General features: G+C 41.2%; 1 protein-coding gene across 2 annotated transcripts; it reads left to right on the top strand.

Moving 5' to 3' along the window:
* The first annotated feature begins 1,027 nt into the window (after nucleotides 1–1,027).
* LOC123744850 (uncharacterized) lies at nucleotides 1,028–17,696 on the top strand. 2 transcript variants are annotated; one of them, XM_045725030.2, is made up of 8 exons: nucleotides 1,028–1,245; nucleotides 4,028–4,193; nucleotides 5,656–7,262; nucleotides 7,810–8,048; nucleotides 12,361–12,572; nucleotides 13,753–14,354; nucleotides 15,447–15,865; nucleotides 17,482–17,696. In XM_045725030.2, the coding sequence occupies exons 1-8, from the start codon at nucleotides 1,239–1,241 to the stop codon at nucleotides 17,641–17,643; spliced, it is 3,414 nt and encodes a 1,137-aa protein (XP_045580986.2). In that variant the 5' UTR covers nucleotides 1,028–1,238; the 3' UTR covers nucleotides 17,644–17,696. The 2 variants fall into 2 exon arrangements, with proteins under 2 accessions (XP_045580986.2, XP_045580985.2); XM_045725029.2 differs by having other exon boundaries at nucleotides 15,447–15,958.
* The last annotated feature ends 1,523 nt before the right edge of the window (nucleotides 17,697–19,219 follow it).

Raw genomic sequence — 19,219 nt, 5'->3', positions numbered from 1 at the left:
GGTGGCCCTTTTGAGCCATTACCAGTATCATTAGCTGATACTGGAGATCTGTGGAGGTGCGACTGCACCCTGCCTGACGGGAGATGTCTCCCGTACTTGGTGTGTAGTGGCTGGTGGGCTCCTTATATATATATACGGGTGAGGTCGTGTAAATGGCGCTGGTGTGCCGATAATTGGAAGCCGGCAGACCCAAACGACCAATGTGCTTGTTGACCAGCTAGTGGGGTGACTCCCAGACGCCAGGTGTACTGGTCTGATGGGTACTGGAGGAGGTAGGGTGGAGAGGCTTGTTTAGACATGGCTCCTGAGAACATGTTGTTGAATATGCAGACGTGTTGTTGTTGAAAAGGCAATGAAGGAATAGGCGCAATCTCCTTTCCTAAGGAGATTCTTGTGATCTATATCAAGATATACACCATGAACACTGACATAGGTCAGGGCACCACTACGGTCCAAGATGGAAACAGAGCCGGCACCACCCGGCAATGGCAACGAACGCCCTTCATAACGATGGAGGAAATCACGGTACTCCTCCTCCATTACTAACTTGATAACTACCCGGTGGGCAGTCACCAACTCAACACCGTAAACGGCCATCACAGGAACACGGAGCATGTCGCACATAACCAGTTCCATGTCTGCATATCCAGCACGACCGGTGAACTCCAGACCCACGGAGTTTACCCGGAGAATAGGAGGAAGTTGGCCTCCCATGGCAAGCCCGCCACGTCAACACCAACGCTTTGCTAATAGTGGCTTTAGGCATTGTATGTACTAGCTCTATCTATAAATTCCTCAATATTTGTATCACGCCCTGTATGTATGTACTTTACCTGAATAAACATTTACATTTGAATTTGAATTTTATATATAAATATATATAATATGTGTGTGTGTGTGTGCAGAGATAATATTAATAAAATCATGTAGTAAACTCTATGTAATAAAATATATTACTTTGAAAATTGTATCAGTCACTAAATAAAAAATATTGGCTATTATGACAATGTTGCTAGTTTTACCCTCTCAGGGCGCTACTTGTAGCAAGTGTTGGTGGGTGGTAGTGTTAGTGGTGTGAGGTAATGCGTGTTGTGTACCAAGTGAACGGTGAGAGTCTCCACACACACAGTGAGAGCAGCGGCAGCCTCCACCTCTCCTACCACGCTCCTCCTCCTACACCTTAACTGCTTCAGTGCTCGATTTGTTCTTCCTGGAGACGGTTGTCGCTGCTGAGGAAGATGGAGAGTAAGTGTGAGCTGTAGACAGCTGGTATATATGTGTGTGTGTGAGGACTCTACTCTGGCCTTGTGGCTCCAGACATCAATTATTTAATAACACTGAGAGTCGTTATGCTGAGGCATTTCATCAATAATTGATGAGGGGGTCTCGATGAATGCACATTGGGATGTGGCAAGTCTGGAGACTCATTTATTACATAGCCGTGTCGCCTAATATGACATTACATAATATGATCTAGTTTTTCTGTGTAAAATTAATACTATATATTGTTTAGGCTAGCTTAGGTATGGCTTGGATGGGTTTGGTAAGCTTGTAAACCCCATCCAAGAACTTGAGAGTTTGGAGTGAGTATGTTTTGTTAGCTGAGGTTTAATTTCAAATTGGCACTTTACAATATAAACTTATTCTGAATTCAATAATACACATTAAATTCAATAACTGACATCTTCCTCACAAAAACTGTAAGCCTCTGATGTGGTGGGCTTTAAAAATTGTTGTGATCTTGCAGTAAACCAACCCCTATAAACCACAACAACAGTAAACCAACATCACGCCCTCCAGTTGAGGTGGACAAGGCCCGGCCCCTACATAATTCCAATCCCAAAGTAATCTCAAAGCTAACCCATAATAGAGGTAAATCTATTCCCTTGCAACTGGACAGGAAAAGACAAGTGGGCATAATTCCTGTTTTATCATCACACAATCCCAAAACTTGTTGATGAAGTACAGTGTAACATTTCTCTGAGCCCGCGAAGTATGTCAGAAATCCTCTCCAAGCTGACTTCCACCAGACAATCACTGTGGAGTATGCTTGCACTTTCATAATTATACTGTATATGTAATATAACCTGGCTGTTTAATAATTTAACTGTTTTATAGACTTGTATCTCTTTGAACCAGCCAGGAGCTTACATGGTATAAATTTATCATGCCCTTGGCAGCACCATAGCTAAACTGTTCCCACACTCAACAAATATCCTTAATTTGTTTGTAATATGACTTGCTTCATTAACCAAGACCAACTCTGGTCAATGCTCCTCCCCACCCAAGGGGAAAAAACGTGACTACTTGAAAAGTAGATACATTTTTTCAGAGAGGTGCAGTTAATTTATACAATGCTACCACAAAATAATTACTGTACATAGAAAGTACAGTACATAATATAAAATATTTCTAATAGGACTCGGAACAATCCCCCAGCATCTCTTATCTAAGACATTTTTTTACGATGCTGGTATTCTTGACAGTGCATCTGCAATTACAGTTAATCTACATGGTAAATGGTGCATAGTTATATTAAAGACCTGTAAATACAATACCCATTATAAAATGCTTTTGTTCTTTTCCTTAATTTGTTTAATGAACACTTGCAGATTATAATCAATACAGTACTGTACAGTATATACCTCAACTATATTAAATAGCAGCTAAATAAATCTAAAAATTTCTTCAGTGCGAACACTAATGCTAAAGCATCTCTCACAACTGAGTAATTATACTGCTCTTTAGTAAATTTATATGAATAATAATACACAAGGATGGGGGTATTATTATTATAATGGATAATGCTAGTGTGACAAAAATCTGAAATAGAACAGTGTCTATTCTGGCTGGTGTTGTGCCGATCAAACATTGAAAAAAAAAGTAAAACAAAGAAAATAAATCTGCTTTTGATCTCTTTAGTGTGAGAGCTGCAGGTAAAAACCAAAGAGAATAAAAAACTGTAAGCTGGTGCGAATCCTGGAGAAACCGGCAGTTAAACAAGCAGTTTCCGTCTAGGGAGACAGCAGGTGTCCAGGTGTCTCGGGTACTATACGGAGGAGGGGGGGGGTCTGTCTAGACACCCAATATGTTTTGAACACGTATTATTATTATTATTGTTGTTGTTGAAGCATGCAGATACGTCGATGAATAAGCGGTAGAGGGAACAAGCCGGATCTTCTGCCTAAGCAGGATTTTACCGTAACACTAGGGTCTTGCATTACCCATTAACTACTGTATATAGTTCTCTAGAGACAGAAAAGCTAGTGGAAATCTAGAAAAAGGCAAATGTATTTCCAGTATTCAAGAAATGCATGCAACACCAGCATGGAACACACACACCATATGAAACACAAAAAACTTGAGAAAGCTTTGAGGTTTGCAACAAGATTAGTATCAGAATTAAAAGCGCTTTGCTATGAGGACAAGCTGAGGGAACTCGCTCTCACATTGTTAAAGGATAGAAGAACTAGGATGTGATAACCATATACAAGATCCTGAGGGGAATGAACAGAGTACTGAGTATATAAAGGAAGCCTATTTAAATTAAAAGAAGGGAGGACAACAAGTCATTGGTGGAAGCCGGACATGCAGTTGAATTGTAAAGGTTTAAGGAAGTTCTCGTTTCCTGTACGGGTAGCTGACGAGTGGAATGCATTGAAGGAAGAGGTTGTTGAAGTGAATTCCATCTACAACTTTAAAGAAAAATATAAGATATGAAAATGTGATGTTGAGAGATACAGTAATTAGCATGCCAGCTATAAACAGCTAGGAGGTGGGATATAAATGACCTAGCTTGCACTGCCTTGTACAGTATTCACTGATAGGCAAGCATCCAAACCTTAAATTGTCCCACCCACTCACCCACCCAAACCCTAAACCTACCCCCACACCATCCCGACTTCTCTTACTCTCCCCAACATGCTCATAATATTTGTCAACTCTTATACTTTCTTATTCTTTGTTGCCAAGGATGCCTTTTGTACTGGGGGTGGTGCATATATAATAATGGTGTTTTTCTTTCCAGAAAAACAGATTTTTCAAGTTAAGAAATTTGTCGCAGAAGTTCGGGGGCTGTGCCAGCTAAAATCTAACCAAATCAGCAGTCATACAGTTTATGGCATGTCCCCGAAGGTAATTCTCCGAAGACTTACTCCCAAGGCCATTGAGCAGCATACCAGGCAGCAGAGAGAGTAAGTTAACCATAAACATTAGTGCTGTATTTGCCACAGTTAATTGTATACATTGCAACTCATATAATCATTTGTTTATATTCCATTATAATTTAGGCATAGGGATGTGCCAACACCATCTTCACAGAATTTCTTCCCACTGAAGGTAAAAAAACCTGGAAACAGCACCTGCTGTGTTCAGTGTTATAGAAATATAAGAGGAACAAAAACTGCAGGTGAAGAAAGTTTTAATGAAGAAAACTTCAAAAACTTTGTTGTGCTAAGTTTATGTGAGACATGGATAAAAGACAGAGGATAGTACATGGAATGGAGAAAATATCACAAGAACAGGATTGAGAATATGAAAAATTTAGACAATGCCTTTTAATAAAGTGCTACTGCTGAACCTAATGTAAGAATGGGGGCAGAGGTTGTATGAAGGAGTGCTAGTGTTGATCCATATGTATGACTTCTCACACAACATTATGTATGGAAGTGAGACAACTGTGGTATGAATATAGAAAAAACTGAAGAATAATAATATGAGACATGAGCAGTCTGAGAAATGCATGGTGTTAGTAAAATAGAGCGTAAGGAATAGAAATGTAATGAAGGGATATAGAGTACACAAAAATTATAAACAGGAAGATTGAGAAAGGAATACAGTATTAGGATGACTTGCCATGCTCAATGAATGCATGTTTTTATAATAGAGATTTCAGTAAATACAGTACCACACAGATTATTTTCAATTTAAACACTTGCTTATTTTGATGCTTATATACGTTATGGTGTTTTTCTTGATTTAGGTTGGTCTCCAATCCTTAAGGTTCCTTTGCCTTGTAGACAGAACCAAATTCTGGTTCTGGCTCCCAGTAAGTAGGCTCAGGTGGGTCTGGAAAGCCTGATGCTATTCCCTAAGATGTGGAAGCCTCAGTCCTATATATATCTTGGACATCAGAAAAGATTGTTTCATTACATTCAGCACCTAATTTGATTATTTTCATAAGTTTGTGGATATTCTAAAAATGCTAATTGTTTAGAATTTAATTATATTATGTAAATTTGAATATTACAAAATACTGCTGTATTGAATCAGGATCTATCTGTAAACCTGAAGATACTTAGAGGAATGATGCAATTAATATTATGATACCATGTATGCTCATTCAAATGTCCAACTTTGATAAAAGTGAAATTAATTTGTGTTTCTGTATTTTTTTATTGAGAATTTTAGTTAATGATATGCTGTACAGTACTTCAGATGTACAGAACTGTACTACATATTTAAAATGTGATTACATCACAGTTTAGCAGTTCAGTATTTGTTAATACATTTAATTGTACTGTATATTTTAAAGCCTTGAACACATTATTTAATTACATTGCTATAACATTATTCTTTTACTAAGATGAATGTTTTTAATATTTGAAGCATATCTGGTTTTCTTATTTAAAGTTGATAACGGTTGTCTTTTGGCAGGCGGTTGAGACGTCAATCACTGAGTGAAGGGGAAGAGTCCACGACTTCTTCATGTACTACTTCTGAAGATGAAGGGGAAGAGAACCCACTACCTCATGTACAAAATGATTTGAGAATGCCAAAAATAATAAACAGTGAGAGTGTGGACATTTCATCAGAAATAAGGGTGGCCCCCACCTCAGTTGCACAGCACATTACAGGATCAGATGTGGATGAAAATGTTGAGGATGTGCTGGATTCTGACTGGTCGGATGAACTACCGAATCTTAATGACCCTTCGTGGGTAAGCCCTAGCAAGGAAGGCAATAATATGAAATCTCCAAAAAAGCGGCAGTGGAAAAAGAAGAAAATGAGAGATGAAAATATTAAAAAGAAGGGAGTTGGTAAGTTGATGATGCATGCCAGAAAGGCTTTTGAACATCAACAGAAGATGTTTATATCATCAAATATAGAGAAGAAAAAACCAAAGATAGTACAAGCATCATCAATATCTTCCAGAGATATTACAATGTCACCTGAATCAGTGCAACAGGATCAACAGCTTAAATCTCCCACTCCTCCAGAGCCCAACTCACTAAGTTCATTTTCAAGTACATTTTCCTCATTTGCCCCTGACAATATTAATCATGGTTTCCTATCTAAACTACGGGCAAATATGTGTCAGTCAATTCCAAAGGATTCGATGAATGACTTGACCCAAACAGTGTGTACTGATTCTCTGCCACAGTTAATTTCCTCACCTCAGCACATGGCACAAGAAGGGGTTGTGTCAACTCAGGACTCGCCACCTGCTTTTGGAATGACAATTTCCAATATCCATACTGTAGCAGCTCTGTCACCTACTGCCAGTGAAAATGAAGGTGATATGAATACTGATGATATAAATGTGCAAGAAGACAGAAACAGTTCATATGACTCTGACCAAACTGTTGCATTTGAGGCATCTCCGCCACTTTGCTCGAACATAGAGAAAAATAATTTAGATACAGTAAAAGAAGGTACTTGGGGCAGAAATACTGATGATGGTTCTGGTCCCAAAAAGAGAAAAAGGATAAGATTAGAGAGTCAAGACAATGAAATAGTTGAAAATAATAAGAAAATTAAGCCAAATGCAGAGGTGGCAAGATTCCTATCATATGACACCACAGATGGGCACGCGGGAATTTCCAGCAAAACATCTGATACAGTGCCTCACGAAATAGAAACAGCCACTACCAGTAAAAAAACTAAGCCAGGAGAGCTTGTATACGAAAGTTCATCACTGGTTCTTGCTCCGAAAATTTCAAAGATGCTGCCTGCAGTTGATAAAGAAAACCAATTTTGTACTTTACCAAGTGAAGCAGAACCAAATAATAAGGGATCTCTTGAGAAACAGATGGAGTTTTTTAAGGAAATTTCCAAAGAAATGTTAGAGCTGACCGGCAAGAAGACAAAGTGTGAGGAGAAGATAAAATTAATTAAAGAAGAATGTGACAAGAAGATTACACTTTTAGAGTCAGAAAAGAAACAATATGAGTCGGAGATAGAGGAATTGACTATCAAAGTGCATAAATGGAATGATTCTGCTGCAGAAAATGAGACATCACATACAGCTGAACAAGAAACAGGTTAGTGCTGCTTTCCCTGACACAGGTCGGTGTTACCTCCAGAGATAAATGGGATAAATTGGAAATCATAGTAAGGAACAGGTCTGGTTTATTTAAAGTCTCTTGATTATAGAAACATTCTTTGGATTATCTGGTAACTGGTTAGATACTCTGGACATACTGAAAAATCTCTAGATTATCTGATTCTCCCAATTATTTGATGCAAGTCCACTGTAATTATATACTTTGGATAATCAGGTGATAAATATATTAATGAAATTATGTTGTTGCAGTGAAGATTTCTTCCCCCTTTTCAGCTACAATTTCTAATTAATGCATGATGCTAGAGATATAGTTTTGTGTAATTGGTCTACTTAGACATTCACAAGATTCCAGGGTGTTGCTTTACTTAAATTTTGAACAAATGGACACCTGAAGGATAAGTCAAATTTGGCAAAGTAATAGACTAGAGAGCACAGTACAAAATGAATTGGCTAAGAACAGTATTAAAAAATAAAACCAGTCGCTTTAATTTGCATTTTAATTATTATGAAAACTGATATTTCAGATCCATTAGAAATTGAACAGCCTACCTTTGTGATGGTGAACTCATTAGCAAGGCTCCCCCAGGATGTCTCTTCATACAAATTATCTCGAGAAATAGCTGTGTTCAAGTCTGCCACACGTGATAATATTACCGAGGGTCCCAAAAACCATCGAGATCAACTAAAAAACAGGATAATTAACATCATACCAGCTGCCAACATCAGCCACTTTGGCAGTGCTACACAGTCACCCAATAAGAAAGTAAGAATAACAACACTTTTTTCTGAAGTTTGTATATGTGAACATGCATCATGCTGGTTATTTCAAGCATATGTAAACAGTTTGTCTTGTGTTAGGTGGTACAAATACAACGAAGGAAAGGGGGTGGGTAAGTTTGCCCACTCACAGTTTAGCAAAGAAAAAGTTGTACTTTTTCCCAGTAATTTCCATTGCTGTATTTTGCTATAACTTTGTTTTAATTATTTTTAGAATTGTTATTCTTTTGTGAAGGAGCTTTGGGGAATGAAACCCTCTTTTCAGACCACACACACTTACGTTATGACAACTAAAATTTTGTTTGTCATTGTATTATCATTTTCTGGGGGGAGCCCCTTTGGCTCCCGGGGAGGGAAGGGGGGGGGAGGGGTCCAGGCTGATATGGATATATTAGACTTTTATATCAGTCAGTGTGAATGGAGTTCTTAGGTCTACCAGGGACCACGAGCCAGAACCTGGCTTTCCCCTCATAGAGGCCTGAGGAGCACTGGACTATAGAAATGCACATGAGATTTGGAGTATTCTATGTCTGCCATTGACTGTACCAGGCTCCCAAAAAGGTAAGCATACCAAAACAAACCCCTATTCTGGTTGAAACTAATACTAAAAGTCAAACAAGTGGACAGAGCTCCCCCAAAGAAAAACAAGCAAACAAGCATGTCACCACGTTGCCATGACGCCGTCTGTGCAGCTTCCCCCTTCCCGGAAGGGCGAGCCCGAGACCCCTCGTGCCGGCTACCCACACCTCCAGTTCTCGGCTGATGTGATTGAGGCTTGTTCGTGTGACTCCAGCTCCTGTTTCTTGTCTCCATGCTGTGCCCTGTGTTTAGTGCTGTCTTCAGGGTGGTGCGTGAGCTGGGAGTAATTTTCACTGGAACTCAGGCTGCATGGACTTAGGGTCACCTTCCCTAAGTGCCCTGTAAGTACTGCCCTTGAGGGCTTGGGGTTATCTTCCACGAGTCACCTTGGGGTCTACCTCTGTTGGTCTTTTGCTGCTCAGTGATTGACTGCCTTGAGAGTGTTTAAGGGTTTCTTCCTTGTTTACCTTGGGGTAAGGGGTAGTTTGCACTGGTAGGTGCGCAGGGTACTGCACAGCTAGTTATCACCTATTATAGAGGCCGGCTCTGTTTCACCTGAGTACGTTGTCTTCTTGCGGGGTTTTTTCTTTTGTTTTTGTTTTCATGCCTGGTGGGGGTCTGCCTTTGGTTCGTTGCCCCCTATCTATATCTTAGGTTTATATATCTGTGTTTCTGGGTGGTACCCCCTACTAGGCCCCTGTGAGTGAACACGTCCCGGGGGTTTAGTTTTTAGCAGTTTGATTGGTAGATTTGGGCGCCATTTCGCAGTACCCTGCCTGGGCTTACCCCTAGCGATACCAGTCTAAGGACCCTGGGAAACCCCGCGAGGGCATAAAGGGTCCAATGGACACAACCCCTGGATTCCCTCTCACCTTGTGCGAGTTCGAGGGTTGCTCTGATCCCCTTGTCTCAGGTTTCAGGGTGACTCTCACTGTTTTTGCCTCTGTCATGCTGGGTTGGTGACACCTTTGACCCAGAGTCCTGTAAGATTTGTTGCTTGTTTGTGACTCTTTTTCACCCAGTCCACTGATGACTGTATCAGGGTGCAGGCAGCTCAGGCATTGCAGGCTAGATTTAGGTTGCTGCAATGCGCTAGGTTGATTGCTAACCTGTAATCCCCCAGGCTGCCCCGTTTTGCTTATTGGGACCCGGACTTAGGGGGGTGTTGGTCGCTTCGGCCTTGTTTCGGTGCGAAACAAGACGAACCTCATAACGAACCCAATATGGAGACGAAGATCCAAACCTGAAGGAAAAATGGATCCATTATAGAGGCATACTCTGGGTTGTGCAGGAGGCAAGCCGCAATGGCCACCACCACCTCAGTAGGCAAGACATGGGAAGCTGAAAACCGAAGGAAGGACGGAACCGAAGGACCCACAGGGACACTGAACCGAACCCGGGGAGGAGCCGAATCCAAATCCAAATCCAACTCGTATGTAGAGGGAGGGAAAGGAAAACCCCACTCCTTGTAACAGTAAGCTCTGCCCCGAGGATCAGAAAACCCAGGTGGGGTCCAACGGGGCCCAAGGCCCCCACGTCAGCTCTTCCCCAACCCCGGGAACCTCCACATCAGGCCCCGGGGCGAGTCTTCCTCGAAAGCTCCGGCCTCACAAGAAAAGGCCGGGGCGGCTGAAATAGCAGCGTGAGAGTGGAAGCAGGAAAAGAAATAGTAGGAGCTACAGCTGAAGGAACAGACTCGATTGCCTCAGTCACCACCGCGGAAGGGGCAACCCCCGAAACCGCACGAGTTTCGGAAACCTCTAAACCCTTCTCCAACCTAGAGGCCCTCAGACGCTTAGGAGCTGGAAGAAAGGGGGTGGGGGGGTGGGAGGAACCGATTGAAACCACAGTAAGGGAAGAACATGGGAGTGTGGACTGAACCAAGAACGACGCAACCGATACCCCCAACTCCTTATAAGCAAAACGGGGCAGCCTCGGGGCATCCGGGGAAGCAATCAACATAAACCGAGCCTGCAAAGCGCGATCCTCTTGCACCCGAATAATGTCATCAGTAGATTGGGTGAATTGAGTCACAAACAAGCAACAATGCTCCCAGGATTCAGGGTCGAAGATGTCACTAACCCAACAGGCAGCATGACGGAGGCAAAAACAATGAGCGTTGCCCTGAGACCAGGGGATAGAGCAACCTTCAAATTTGCACAAACAAGAGGGGATTTGGGGGTCACATCCATTGGACTCGAGTGCCCCCGCGGGGTTTCCTAGGGCTCCTAGACTGGGTTGCTAAGGGTAATCCCAGGCAGGGTACTGCTAACCTGCACCCAAGCTACCAAACAACATTGCTAATGCTGAACCCCCAGGGCGTGTTCACTCACGAGGGCAAAGCAGGGAGTACCACCAAACAAAAAGCAAACCCTAGTACAGTATAACAGGGGAAAGGCACCAAGGCAAACTTCTCCACCAGGCAAAAACAAAAAGAAAAGAAAAATCTCGCAAGAGGACAATGTACCCAGAGGGAACAGAGTCAGCCAGCTGCTGTTAAAGGTGAAAACTAGCTGTGCAGTACCATGTGCCCCTACCAGTGCAAAACTCCCAGCTCATATATTATTACTCCCAGCTTGTACACCACCGTAAGATCAGTTCTGAAACAGAGGACAGCACAACACAAGAGTCCGGAGCTGGAGCCACACAACTATGTCGATTCACATCAGCCGAAGTACTGGGGTGTGAATTGCCGGTGCAGGGGTCTGGGTCTCCCCCTTCCCCTTCCCAGGGCAGGGAGAAGGGGAAACTGTGCAGACATGCAGCGCAGCTCGTGTGATGTCATGCTCGTTTGCTCGTTTTCATTTGGGGAGTTCTGTTCACTTGTTTGTCTATTTTCGTCGTTTTTAACCAGAATAGGGGTTTGTTTTGGGGCGTTTACCTTTCTGGGTGCCTGGTCGATGGCAGATATAGAAAGCTCCAAATCACGTGCACTTCAGGCTATTGCTCCTTGTGCCTTTCTGAGAGGGCCAGGTTCTGGCTCATGGACCCCGGCAGGCCTAGAACTCCACCCACATCGACTTATGTCAAATTTTAGAGAGATGCATATCAGCCTGGATAGCTCCAGAAGCTCCGGGAAGCCTCCTGGACTCTCCCAGAAAAATGACTTTTCATTACATTCAACACTGTTTTTTTCTCCAATGTCTTGCTGTGACGTGAGAAATACTTCCCACTAAGTGGGGTGGTGGGGATGATGATGACCCATTATACTGTGTACAGGTATCAAGAATATATATAATATTTATATTGACACATGCTAGGTAAAGAGATCAGGTATACCTTCCTTGATTAACTACTATCAGACTCAATCTCATTCAGATTCCCAGTTTGTTTGAATATTTATTAGGCTTCATTGTGTAGTGTGTAGGCTTCCAGCAGCATTTTACTAATAATAGTGCAGTACTGTATTAATGTAGAAAGTTAGATATTAATCAGTCGAGTCAGTAGTTAAGATTTTCCTGAATTTTTAGGAGTTAAGTGTTAGTTCATGTGTTGAGTGTTTACTCAAGTGTTTGTGAGTTGAAACACATGGTTGAAGGATTCTTGTGCTTACATATCAGTGACTACAAGAAATTAGGACTTTCTCCTTATGCTGTGTCTTGAGTTTATGGTTTGATAGAGTTAAGGGAGCTGTAAATGTGTTTATTATATGAATGGCAAAGATCAGAGTTGGGTACCAACAAATAATTGCTGTGATCTGATCCTTGTGTTCTTTGCAGCAAACGGCTAAGAAATCTATGGCAAAACCAAAAGCAGCAGCAGCAGCAGCGGCAGCGGCAGTAGCAGCTTCTGCAGCCGTAGCAGCAGCAGCAGCTTCACCATCCATAAGTGCACCACCAGTAATAAAAAACAAAGCTTCATCCAGCATGATTTTGCAGCCAGTGTCAAGTAACCTGCCTTCACAGCACAAGGTGTTAGACCAAACCAACAGGTGAGTGGATCACACTTTATCACACAGGTGGAGGTGGGTCAGAGATGCAGTCACAGAATCATCACCTGGGCACCACTCACTTAACATGAATAAATTAACAGTTCTTGCAGACAATAATATTAAACCTGTACTGTATATTTCTAAAAAGCATGTAAATAGTGGTGGAGCTGAATCAGAGGTAAATACAGAAAACTTACTTGAGATGATTCATCATCTGTAGTTGATTTTGGCACCAGTATTCATCACAAGTAAGCCTTTTGACCAAGGCACTTACGTCTTCCAACTGTATCCTTGCTCAATCATTTTTAATGGTTGTTTTTAACCAGGGGAATAGGGGTTTGTTTTGGGGTGCTTACCTTTCTGGGTGCCTGGTCGGTGGGAGTGAATGCTCCAAATCACATGTGTCTTGCTCAATCCTTTTGAGTAAGGCACTTTCAAAATTCAAATTCAAATGTTTATTTAGGTAAAGTACATACATACAAGGGGTGATACAGATATTGATGAATTTATAGATAGAGCTAGTACATACAATGCCTAAAGCCACTATTACGCAAAGCGTTTCGGGCAGAAACGCTTTGCTTTTACTTACTAGTATTGACAATTGTTATTTGTTTATACAAAATTAACCATTTTATAAGTTAATTCATAATCCAAAATGACTAATTTTTGCAAGTTAATTCATAATACCATTGATAAAACCATAAATAAGTATCCATCACCAGGTAAAGTGCTTCAATATGGCCCCATTTGCTCAGCATATTGACTCCTTTATCTACTCTAATGTATGTAGGTCATTGCACATATTTCCATATGCAGGAATCTTGAATTTGGTAGAACTGTATTCTTATGCTAACTATGGCCCTGGTAAAAGTTAAAAAGAAAATCATCAAAAATATACAGTAGATTCTAGTTAACAATTGAAATAAAATATAATTACTAGCATTTGTTCTCAGGTGATCAGAAGTTTATCAGCCTTCATTTAGAAAGCTTATTCAGGCCTTCTTGCAATACATTGCATTGCAATACTTGCATTGGCCTTAATATAAGTGCATTATTTTTCATAAGTTTTCTCCAGAATTTGAGCATATCTTCCATGACTGACACTTGACAAAATATGGTTTCCTTTGTCATTTTACTCGTGCAATTTTAATTACTATATTTAAATTGTTTATATTTCTAGGGACAGTGCTCATGTGACAATTGCAGTTGTGTCTAATAGTTTGATGCTACAGCCACAAAATCCACCACCAACCCAGGTCCAGTCGAGCACCACAGCCCTCTGGCCTACAGGCATGATTACTGCACAGCCAGTAGTTTCTTCTACTGCACCAATGTGCTACAATGTCACCAATGTATTACCACCACAATTGCTTGGGGTTCATTCAATTCAACCAGCAAAGCAGCCTCCCACTTATGCAGAACACCACCAGCTGAAGAAGAAGCAAAGTGTTCAACCACAACAGCTGATTACTGCAGATGTGCAGCACAAAAATCGCATTGCTTTCATCCAACAGGCGAATGGATGTGGGTTGGGAACAGTCCCTTCAGGGACTCCGGCACAGCTAGGACAAATTGTATCAACACATTCAAATCAGCCCCAAGTCTCAGTGTCCATGCATCAACAGCAGCCTAATACGACACTGGTACAGATGTCGACACACACATCCAATCCTTTGTTGAATAAATTAATTCATCATCAGCCTCAGCAGAACCTGCAGCACCTGCTTTTGCACCGGCATCAGTCAAAGTCACTGCAGCAGCACCACAGCAGTGACCGGCAAGGTACTGTTTGGAAGTTTTCCATCATTAGTGGTTAAGGTTAGAAGGTACAGTTAGAAGACGATTAATGCTTACACAAATCACATTCACGACCACAAAACTAACCTCAACCCCTTCCATCTCTTGATTTTCACCTCTACCAATTATCTTTGCGATTAAGATGCACCTCATTTACACCCAATAGATTTCTCTCTCCATTCATGACATTTACTTTCAACTGTTTTTACCTGACCTCATTTATATCATTTACATTAAGGTTTTAAGTACCATTAAGACTTCTTACTGGATCCTGTGATTCTTTAAAGTAATTTTAACTGCAGACTTGCCTTCTAGGACCAATATTTTTACTAATACCTGGTCATGCAAAACCTTTTACCCTCTTCAACCTTGTCACTCCTGAATTTGGGTGAGCCAACTCCTGTCAACTCGTGCACATGCTCACTTTCATGTATTGCTCTTTCTCTCTCTCTGCTTCTTTTTCATTTACATACACCTCATATGCTGTGTCCTTGATCTCTGTAAGTGACTATTCTCATCCTTATTGTTGTCTTTATTAGTAGGCATAATATTGGTAGCATGATCCATACAGCAGTAATGCAGTAATAGCCTCTGCAGCAGTAGCAGAAACAAGGGCATAGCATCTAGTCCCTGTATGGGTGGTAGGAAAGTGGAATACAGTGAAGAGATTGTCAAAGCCAATTCCATCTATAACTATAAAAAGAAATATGAAAAGGTTAATTCTGAGAGGTAATTAGCACACCAGGTATGAACAGCTAGGAGGCAGGGCAATCTCACTTTCCCGTAGCCACTAATAGGCAAGCATGAGTGACTTATTATCTCTGTTTTTTTACTAATACTTACCTTATCATCAGCAGCTTTTCTGCACTTACTATGGTAATTATTCTAAAAAATACATGTATATTTTTTGTAATATGACTAAAATTGGTGTGTGTAGTATGTGTTGTTACTACTGATGGTTCTGCTTCAGGACCTGTTATGTCAGTTGTGAACCAGTTCATCTTCCATGAGAGTGCATTAGTTGTAATAGTTTTCCTTAAACTACATCCTTATTAAATGAAAGCAATTTTCCACCAGGTACTGTTGTTACTGGAAGCAGTGTTATTCCAGCGACACTTCGTTCATCTCTTGAGGGCAGTGCTGGTCAATGTATTAAATTAGGTGCAGCTGGAAGTAAACCAACTCAAGGCCAGCAGAGAGATGGGCAGACACTAGTTAGTACACCAGTGAGCAAGCCAGGACATCAATCTCATCTTCTGGTAAGTGCCATCCCAGCTCACACCTCAGGAGCTGCCATGGCACGTTTTGGGAATAATGCTCAGTCTTCACCTAGTGTGGTACACACACCTAAACCAGATCATCAGCCACCCGGTCGTATACCATACATACCCACAAGCTCAGTGATGGGAGTTGCGAGATCGCACCAACAGGCGCAACAAGCAACTACCCACCAAAATGCCTCTATGAAAATTGCATCAGAAGCAACAGTCACACCAGTAAGTTCTCCTCGGCAGACACCAATACACTTTTCTGACAGCAATAAGAGTAGTCTTCTAAGAAGCAAATATGAATTATCCATATTATCACAGGTGAGATTATCTAGAGTTATCGGTGTGTTATTATCTGTTGGTGTTAAAATAATTAAGACTCTACCTCACCCTAAATTACACATAACATTCCCTTTTATTGTGTCACATTACTGAATAGGGTTCTACTTTACTAACAAATTATTCACATCATTTTTCCTCTGGAAAAACCCACAGCTAAATTAATTAAATGCTGCACAGTGCAACCTTGATTTTCTGAATTAATTGGTTCCTCTGGATGTACATATAACTGAAAATTTTGATATTTGATTTCATACTGTAATTTTTTCCATTGTCTATGATCTGCTTGATGGGGTTCTGGGAGTTCTTCTACTCCCCAAGCCCGGCCCGAAGCCAGGCTCGACTTGTGAGAGTTTGGTCCACCAGGCTGTTGCTTGGAGCGGCCCGCAGGGCCACATACCCACTACAGGCCGGCTGATCCAGAACTTCTCTTAGAAAACAGTCCAGTTTTCTCTTGAAGATGTCCACGGTTGTTCCGGCAATATTTCTTATAGTCGCTGCGGAAAACTCTGTTTTCCAATTTCACCATGTGAAATTTCAATTTCAATCTACACTAGTAATATAATGGGGGTTATCATTAGCACCTGTTTGTAGAGAGATTTCATCTCATCTAGCTAATTTCCCATGCCCAAGCCTCAATACCTTAATTACAAAGGTAGCTGGGCTCACATGGGTGAATGAAACAAATGCCATCTCAAAATTAAAACTGAACTATGGTTTTTCTAATGCAACTATTTTTCTCACTATTGTGCTCATTTACAAATTTAAAAACAAAAACAAAAAACAATAATAGGCATATTAAAGAATGAGCAATTCATACACTAATTTTTCCCATGCAGTGTGTTCATTGAACAAAACTTTTATTTAAATTTATCATAATGATGGCCATCTACCAGGAGAACCTTCCAACTACTGCTACATACCACCACCACATACTTCTACATAATGCCATCACATAATACCATCTTTTCCTTTTATCTCCTCTTTCCAACCTCCACCTATATTATTAATCTGTGCTCATTACACCAACCTCTACTCATTCTGCCATCCTCTTTGTATCCTGAAATACTCTATGTTGATACGTTTCTTGATCCCCTTCTGGGATCCAACCGTAGTCATTTTGTTTGTTTGATTATGGCAATTGTGTGAAGGAATGTGACGAGACTGCTGTAAATGTAGTAACATTTATATACATGTAAATGGAAGCATCAGTGAGATGTAAGTGGCTCCTTACATCTCATTGACACTTCCTTTCCTGAGCTGCTGCTTCCACATGCTGTATTGTATCCAGCTTAATTATCATGGCTTTATACTACCACCATACTAAAGGCTTTTTTTAGGATTAGTATTTCATTACACTATGTTGCACTTATGCTTTCCCCTTTCATATTAATATATATTGAATAACTTGATGTAGTTAATTATTCATTAATAGGTTACTATTATGTTTCATTGATGTATGTTTGGGGTATTTTATCTTAAAATTGGTTCTCTCTTGACTACAGCGGTCGTGTTTCTTGTGTGGGGTGACGGGAGAGTTCACCTGCTGTAACAGTATTGTGTACTGCAGCCAGACATGTCAGGTATGTACTCTGTTGAGTTCCTTGCCTTATCTTATTTCAATGCCAGGTTTAAAGCTCTTAAACCATATATTATCGGGAATATGATGCTTAGAAAATTATAGACATACAGTTTAATGATAACTAATCACAGGCTTACAATGTTTATCAATGCTATAGCGTATGTCACTTAGTTTCTTCAATAAGGCTGAAGAAGGAAGGCGTACAGTCTTTTAATTGTAATCTTCCCAGGAAATATTTAAATAATTATTTGCTTCTTGAAAGGCATTTGAGCTAAGGCCCCTTGATTAACCTGAGCCAGTAACCACTGCTGCATGGGTCTACACAAACACCTTGTACATCCTACTGCTCTGATGCCCTCTTCATCCACCATCACTAGTAACATTCCAATTGCCTGGTCATATAGTAAGGAAAGGGAGGCTACCAAATCTAACTTGGACCATCACCAAGATACCAACTCATTGTACAAAAAATAAATATTACTCGATAAATCCTCTCCGGATTAAAATTTAAATAAAAGGTCACTAAAATAAGTTTACATTGCTTTATTCTTTGAGGCTGCAGTGGCTTCTCTTGCTTTAGTGTTTACTGTGTTGCTTGCAACTGTTTGTTTGCATGACTCTCTGCTGCTTTCCACTAGCAGCTCTGTTGTGGTTTTCTTCTCTGGTTCTGTTTTATCAATGGCCCTTGGCTTCCAGAGATGGTCTCCTCTGAAACACAGTTGTGTTGCTGTGTGATGAACTTTTTCAAGTTTCATGGTGGTGGCTGAGGGAGTTGGGGCAAGGATAATTAGCCTTACTCCCAATTATGTTGATTGAGTGTCTTGATTGTTTCTCAGAAATGTTGGGTATTTTGTGATTGTTTTTGACTTTGAGCTGTAAACTTCAAGAAGCTGTTGATGCTCTGAAGCTCTGAAAAGTCACATTCATTGCAAAATGCTCTATTTTTTATGCACTCAGTGGTGTTTCCTTCCTCTGGCTTTGTCAGATGTTCAGGCGCCCAGACATCATCACCTCTTCGGTTTGGAGTGGTCTTGGCATCATCTCATTTCGTGGCACTGTTCCCCAACTGCAAGGCCCTAGTGGTGGACACCTTTCGGCTGGACTGGTCAAGATGGGGATTCCTTTATCACTTTTTTCGGTCTGGCTGTTGCTCTGGATGTTAGCACATTTTGAGTCCTACAGGAGGAGGGTGATCCTTCTGTCTCCTTGATGACTGGTCCAGCCTTGGTTTCAGGCACTGCTTGCTCAGTGTCCTAACCCAGGCATTTTTCTGCGGCTCTGCCTCTCTCAAAGGGTTGGGCGAGTGACATACTTTGCTGATTCGACATTCTCCTCCACTCTTTGGGTCTGGTGTTTTTGACACATGTGTATCACCATATCTATGGTGATCAGGTGGTTAGTTAATGGTGTCCCACCTGCAGCCCTCCAGGCGACAGTTTGTCATGGCATGGCGTGCCTTCTACCATTTTCTTCCTTCATCGTTGCTTCTCGGTTTCTGATAGGTTATTCTGTCCTTGCTTGTCGTCTTCTGCCATATACCATCTTCACCTCTCTTTTTGTGGCGCTGATGGAGTCGCTCTGGGTTGCATTCAGAGTCGTTTTCTCTTTGGCCCCACATGCTTTTTCACACATTGTTTCATCTCTGGCCTGCTCCTGCATCA

The sequence above is a fragment of the Procambarus clarkii genome, chromosome 70 (genome assembly GCF_040958095.1).
Source record: "Procambarus clarkii isolate CNS0578487 chromosome 70, FALCON_Pclarkii_2.0, whole genome shotgun sequence".
Lineage (NCBI taxonomy): Eukaryota > Metazoa > Arthropoda > Malacostraca > Decapoda > Cambaridae > Procambarus > Procambarus clarkii.
Note: the sequence above shows the minus strand (reverse complement) of the source record. Positions and strands in the feature narration are given on the sequence as shown.

What these genes read in the sequence shown, in the direction of transcription:
- LOC123744850 (XM_045725029.2), top strand. An exon ending in TACAGCTGAACAAGAAACAG is followed by an intron (nt 7,263 to 7,809) that starts GTTAGTGCTGCT and finishes CTGATATTTCAG; the next exon opens with ATCCATTAGAAATTGAACAG. An exon ending in GTGTTAGACCAAACCAACAG is followed by an intron (nt 12,573 to 13,752) that starts GTGAGTGGATCA and finishes TTATATTTCTAG; the next exon opens with GGACAGTGCTCATGTGACAA.